The sequence below is a fragment of the Juglans regia genome, chromosome 12 (assembly GCF_001411555.2).
Source record: "Juglans regia cultivar Chandler chromosome 12, Walnut 2.0, whole genome shotgun sequence".
NCBI lineage: Eukaryota > Viridiplantae > Streptophyta > Magnoliopsida > Fagales > Juglandaceae > Juglans > Juglans regia.
In genome coordinates, this window is record NC_049912.1 from 21,546,697 (window position 1) to 21,553,583 (window position 6,887).

A 6,887-nucleotide genomic window follows, 5' to 3' on the forward strand; every position below is an offset into this window, starting at 1 on the left:
TCAAATATGCCCGCTTATAATTTGATCTGGACTTCTGATCTTTTTTCTCTGTTGAATACATAAACTCGTTTCTTCAAATCTTTAAAACAAAGCCAGAACCAAGAATAATATATAGCTTAGATCAGCTTAGAACCAATTCCGCAGGCTTGTTTTGGTCCATAGAGTGAATAACTGTTTGGTCAACCCTTGAGAGCCGGATTTATATAGAATTTGACAAAGAATAAGTAAAGCCTGGCCTATCTATTAGGTCCAGCTTGAGGCACTATAACCAGAGACTGATGAACAATTTGGTACGTACATGGTACCAACATTATGTCACTGTTATGTACAAACAATTCCATGAGGCCGATATTTTCAGGCAAAAACAAACACTTTCACCATGATTTTAGGGCAAAATCATGTTTGGTGGTACCCAATGCCGAGGCCTATTAGCAGCTTCAGCTCATACAGATTCTATCTTTTATGCAAGTAAATGTGGATATAGAAATGAAAACTTTCATCCTCAGCCTCTTCCTTGAACAATCAATCCACGAGGAGAGCCAGTTGTTGAAATCCAATTCAACACAATTTAATGAAAGCAAAGAGTATATAAAACAATGGAAGAAGAGGGAAAGCACAGAAGGATCAACCCGGCAAAGTAAGGCAGCTTGATTTTCCCATCTATTGAAAAGGGTCGTTCAAATGAATTATTCATTTCAAAGGAGTTCTATTATCATTATTCAGAACACTCAAACTCCATTACCAAAACAACTAAGAACGATCATAACGAACAGAAATTCGCTGCTGTATGGGACTCCTGCAAGAAGGGCAATCCTTCATCCCCCGTTTCTCATGGAGCTCATTGCATGTTGGACACACTACTTGATGAGCACACGGAAGAAAAACCACAGACATCTCCTCTGAAAGGCACATCACGCACTCCCGTTCACGTTTGACACCAGCACCAGAGTAGTCCTGAAAATCTTTTACAACTTCTGAGATATAAGGGATCCAGGGATCCTTGTGATCTGGGCTATTTTTTATGTCTGTGAGTCTGGTGACATAACCTCCATCAATGCCGCTCCTGAGTGCAGCAATTTTTGAAGAATCAGTTTTCAGTCTCAATTGGGAGATCTCTTTTTCAAGCTTCTGAATATCATCTTTGTACTTCATCAGATTCTTCTCTGCTTTGGATGTAACCATATTCTCCTTTGATCTTGCAGAAGCCTCGATTTCTTCTCTTTCTTTTTTAATGGAATTGGCTTGCATAAGTAGTTCTCCCTTTACTTTCTCCTCATGTTTCCATCTATCCTGTGATATATATTTTTTTCCTTTTCAATGAGAAAGGACGCAGAGATAAATTCATAATCACAGAAGCACCTCGAGGAACTGTGAATTTTAACAGTAGCATGCTCTAACATTTAACTGCACTATTAACATGAACTCTCGAACAACGGCTCATACCACAATAATGGTAATAATATACTTTTACGCTTCCAAGATGCTTCAAAAAAATTGCTTCAGGAATAATTTTTGGTCAGAAAAAAAGAGAGATGCTTCAGATGTACTAAAGAAAATAAAATGGCCAAAAATCTGAGGAGTTTCATAGCTTAAAAATCTCTGCATACATGCTGTGCACAGGCCCTCAAGCATGTGCTGATAAAAAAGTGGAACAAATGTAAACAAGTCCGGATATGTTAGGATTATCCTTATTCAATGCCTGCATTAGATTTCCTTTTAGGCACAGGGACCTAGGTTATTCCATCAATCAAGGATTTGCTCAACCTGGAGGCAAATTATAGCGTTTTTGTTATATTATGAGGGGATGTAACTATTGTTATTATTTATTGCTGTATATTCGAGAAATCTTGTTGAATCTATTTAAGGGTTGATCTAAAGGTGCAACAGATAATGTCATCACACCCAACCTAGGCAATAGATTGGGGATGAGAAACCTCCCACTGCCCACATCACGCATTGGTTAGCCTCACTCAATACAACTAAAGAATGAGCAATTACAGCGATATAACAAGGCTGTTTTTTTTTTTTTGGAGGGGGGTTGGAATTAAATTTTAAAACATACCTCAAATCGCTCCTCGAGAACTTTAGCTTGCTCCAATTCCTGTAGCAGCTGTTTTACTTTGAGTTTTTCTGTCATTAGTTCTTGTTGCAACAAGGTTTTTTGCTTCTCCCATGACTGAAATTTCATCAGTGTCGTCTTCTCCCTCTTTGATACCTCCTGACAGCTTGCAGCTGACTCTTCCACATGTAATTTCGCAGCTTCCATGTCTTTCCTCAGTTCAGTATTCTCAACCTCAAGCTTTCGGAAAGTGGCATTAGCTCGCTCAACCTGCCCACTAGCCTTGCACAAAGCATTCTCCATCTCAGATAGCTTCTTCATAGTGTTTTCCTCCAGAGTCTGCTTCTCTTTCTTGAGTCGTTCAACTTCTTCTTTCTCTTGCCTCAATGTCTTGAGTTCAGCCTTGTCCTTACCCAGCCTACGAGCAGCCTGCATAACTTTCTGATTTGCCCATTCAGTCCACTCATGGAGCTGATTTTGCAATTCCCGAACCCTTGGAACTAGTTTCAAAATCATCTCATCCTTCCTGTCCCGGGGAACCCACTGCCCTAGAGGCCGATCATATGGTATCCCAGCATAACTACTCTTAGGTGGCTCAGCATTACCACTGACGGGCACCAAAGCAGAGTTACTCTTTGTAGGAAGTGAAAGAGAAAGCTCAGTATTGGCAGCTGATAATGGAGGTGGTGTACTAACTGATATCAATGAAAGTGGAGAATTAACTTCATGTAATTTGGTTAAGGTATTGGTCTTAGACAATGCAGAAATATTATTAACACTTTCTGGGTCGGAAGCTGCTGAGGAAGAGGGTCCAGAGCTGGTTGAAAGACTATGGTTACCGTTGTCCTGAGGCACGCCAACTCCCATAGGTTTGCTTATCTTTAAGGAAGCATTTTTTAGATTAATGGCAGTGGAGTCCGTCACAGATTTTAATTTCTTATCCAAGATTAAACCACCAGAACCACTCAGCTTCCCTCCTCTTGAAGATCCTTTAGATCCATACGTCCGGTAATGTTTGTCCACATGATGTGGCTTCTGTCGGAGCATGTATTCTCTCTTGGTACTCCCAGAATGTACCTTTCTACTTCCCCCAAACTTCTCTTCCATAGCAGGAGATTGACATGTTCCTGCAACATTAAAGGATCTATCAACAGTATCGGATGTTGTATTTGTGCCCTCTTCTTTCTCTGATACTAGCCCGTTGAGAACAAGTGAACTCTTTGGCTTTGTAAGGTTGGGAACCCCTGCCATAGTGGGTGCCTCAGATTCAGTACCATGAGAACAAGTAAATGGTTTCAGAGGACTTGGAAGATTTGATTCCAAACTTTTGGTTTCTGTTTTCAACTGGGGTTGAGTGGAAATATAAGAAATCCCACTTGAGGACCCATCGCATGCAAAAGTACTCAAGTGGTCTCCACCCACTGCACAAGCATGTGACACATTCATATCACAAATCAACAAGCACCACATTGCATCCCCAGTGCTGAAGAAAGGCCTAACTTCTTGAAGAACACAAACCAACTCTGCCAGTACATACTTCTCCAGCTGCTCTAAATCCTCAAAATAGTACTCTCTTGAGGGATCTCTCTCTTGGCCACTTCTAAGAAATGCTAAAGCGTTATCCACTATATTTGTCACTGTGTCTTTATACCCATAACAAATGCCAGACCTTAAGACAGCCTTAGTAGCAACTTCTTCTGTGCAACCGCAAGCAACAATTTTTTTAATTGCAGTCTTGAAAATGGCATCTAAATTGCTTAAAACTAGTTCTTCAAGATGAGCTTCTGTAAGATCACTCCAATCAGCATCTTGGGATTCGCCTGCCTCTATTTCTTCTCTAGGCTGGCTAGGCCCAACCTCAGATGAGCCTATAGCACTAGACAACCCAAGGTCAAGTTTCAACCCATCAGAATGGTCCTGGTTAACACTACACAGATCACAGGCACTTGGTTGTCCAATACACGAGTTGATTTCAAATTTCTCTGCTGAAAATTCATAAGTTGGGCATTCAATTTGAGGCGACAAAATAATCTTACTCTCGTCGCATACAGGTGGATCAGCCCGAAATTTCCTCTTATTCCTACTTCCCTTTTCTTCCATCGAAACTGAAGGAGACACTTGACAGCTACTACTACTGCTAGCCTTAGAAACCATTGATGCCATTTTAAGCTGCACAAAACAATATCTGTCAACACATTCATCAAGTCTATATATCACCTATCTATCAACCCTCCATGAAACACTGAAAGACTCAGTAATCAATAATATAATACCTATTGAAAACAATATATGTTATATCAAAATTAGCATTAACTGCAGAGATTCATAATCCGAGCTTAGAACATTAGTTACCTATAGCAAATACAGACGAGACGACTAAAACAGATTATAAACATTGCATGCAACAAGGACTAGAAACCATAACAGCGAATATTATTATCTGAAGTATGACAATCAGATTCGGCGGCAGAAAGAGAACCAAAATAGTCTTCCAAAATTTCGACCCAGAAACGAGAATCCGATCATCAATGCGTTTACAATATACCCAACTGACAAAAGATCAAAATCCAAAGAATCTACATAAATTCCGATAGCAAATCTAAATTCGAAACCGGCCCATAGATCAATAAAGCATCAAAGAAAGTCCCAAGGATTCATATAGCCATTGTTAACAATTACAGAAGATCCCCCGCATAAGTAAGAGATTTGTTTATTTTTATAAATCAGAATATCGACGATCGAGACGTACCGGATTGGAGCAAATGTTCGATAAATCAAATTTACGAACAAACTCAGAGCATCGGATTATCAGAAAGAGGATTTATAGCTCTCTTCGTTTTTTTTTTTCCTGTATTTTATTTCATTTTATTTTACGCTTTAGAGCATTGCGGTCTCTCTGGTGTCTCTCTTTATATTTTCGCATTCAATGGGGTATTTTTATTTCGAATTTTGTGTTAACCATACCTACTAACCATGGTTAGCCAAATATGCTTCCCAAACTAACCATGGTTAATGAAAATTTGCACCAACTCTTTTTTTTTTTCTTTTCTTTTTCTTGGCATGAATTATGTTTTAATAAAATAAAATAATTGATTGAAATTACTAATATCACGAGAAATATAAATATGTTTTACAATTAAAAAAAAAAAAGAAGAAGAAGAAAGCACCATTCACAAGCTAAGGCCTAGTTTGTGTACTGTATTCTCATAATAATTTATTATTATTTATTATTTTATTATTATTTTTTACTTACTTTTCACTATTATTCAGTATTTTATTATTATTATACACAACATACCTAAAAATACCTCAATCATCATACTTTTTGAAGTAAATAAGTTGTTGGGGAATAAGAAGCCTACCCTACTATCTAGAAGTTACATGAAAATATATTTTTTAACGGTGAAAATCATTTTTTTTTCAAATAGAGTGCATGCAATTTGCATATTCTAAAAGTGTATTTAACATTGTTCTTGGTAAAATGTTTATTCCTACCTTGATTGAGCACTTAATAATTAAATAATTAAATAAAGTTTTCTCAACCAATAGCACTTATCATATTCTTTTATAAGTATGTCAGTTCACTCTCTCTCTCCTCTTTTTTCTCTTCGTAGACAGTATCTTTTTTCTAAAAACTTTGTTGAGGATGGTGGTTGTGGGTGATTGAAGGTGGGCTTCTAGGGTGCTCTTGGAAGGAAAATGCCTTATGTGAGATGTATAACAATTGAGTCATAAGTGTTTGAGGTCCAAGCAGATGGGCATGGAGTGCTTATCATTGAGAGGGGCTGGAAAATAGGGCAAAACTTGAGGTTGGGTTTGGACACTATGCATTGGGCTTCAAGAACATTGGAGGATTGTCAAAAGGGATATTACTCTTTTCATAGAAAATGAAACAGAGTGTTTGTTGCACAACAAGGTTCAAACTCTCGAGGCAGTTATTTGTCCCTGGTGCTGTACAACGGAGGTGGGAGTCGAAGTTTCATCTTCATCCCTAGGAGCAGAGATGGGATTGGGTGAAAAAAACTTGCGGCGGCATTGAGGGAGGTTGGTAGTGAAGGTGGACAAGGGAGAGTCAATCTGTCCTCATTGGCTGTAGCTTTCACTTCGTCTCGATTGTATAGAGAGGCTCTGCAGTCATCTCGAGACGTGCGAAAGATACGGCAGACCTGCATCGAGCAGGTGATCTTTCCGTTTTAGGAGATGATCAGAGACAAGAGGGAGGTGGCAGGTGGTCTGGGCAAGATGAGTAACTTTGTTGAAGGAATTACGAGAAATGAAAGTCTCGTTGGAGGATATGAGTCTTAAAGTAAAGGGGTTTATACAATGCGTTTTGGGAAAAGAAGAATTAGGGATGGGCTTGGGGAGTGGGCTGGAGACAGGGAATGTGTTTGTGGGCATGGGTCAGGATGGCAGGCCCAAACGGAAGGCCCAGGTTGCAAGAGTTGGGTCTGTTCTGAGGACCGAGCCCACTCAACAGTCACGTTCTTTCTGGAGGAAGAAATCGCAACACTCAGCAGGCCCATCGGGAGGTGGGTCAGCAACGCCAACGTTGGTGAAACCTCAAACGACGTCGCCAAACCTCAGACGAAAGCATTGCCGTCGGCAGTGATGACGCAGCAACCGCCTTCGAGATGTTTTGTCTCTCCTTCAGTCCCCGTGGTTTTGACTTGTGAACAGATGAAGGTGAATGATGGAGTGAAGGAGGTGGATGATGGAGCAATTTTGTCACCATTGACGGGGAAGAAGGAAAACAGACCGAAATCCCAGATTTTGGGTTCTCTAGAAGGGCCCAAAACCTTTATATTGAGACTGAGTCTTGGGCTAAGTC

General features: G+C 39.7%; 1 protein-coding gene across 2 annotated transcripts; it reads right to left on the reverse strand.

The window, feature by feature from the left end:
• Positions 1-276: 276 nt before the first annotated feature.
• On the reverse strand, positions 277-4,972 carry LOC109005923 (putative E3 ubiquitin-protein ligase RF298). 2 transcript variants are annotated; one of them, XM_018985017.2, is made up of 3 exons: positions 4,809-4,972; positions 2,063-4,228; positions 277-1,290 (listed from the first exon to the last, which is right to left on the reverse strand). In XM_018985017.2, exons 2-3 carry the CDS (start codon positions 4,220-4,222, stop codon positions 751-753), a joined length of 2,700 nt encoding a protein of 899 aa, XP_018840562.1. In that variant the 5' UTR covers positions 4,223-4,228; positions 4,809-4,972; the 3' UTR covers positions 277-750. The 2 variants fall into 2 exon arrangements, with proteins under 2 accessions (XP_018840562.1, XP_018840563.1); XM_018985018.2 differs by having other exon boundaries at positions 277-1,310; positions 4,809-4,944.
• Between the last annotated feature and the right edge of the window lie 1,915 nt (positions 4,973-6,887).

What these genes read in the sequence shown, in the direction of transcription:
- LOC109005923 (XM_018985017.2), bottom strand. Translation starts at nt 4,222, where the DNA reads ATGGCATCAATGGTTTCTAAGGCTAGCAGTAGTAGTAGCTGTCAAGTG. An exon ending in TTCTCGAGGAGCGATTTGAG is followed by an intron (nt 1,291 to 2,062) that starts GTATGTTTTAAA and finishes TATATATCACAG; the next exon opens with GATAGATGGAAACATGAGGA.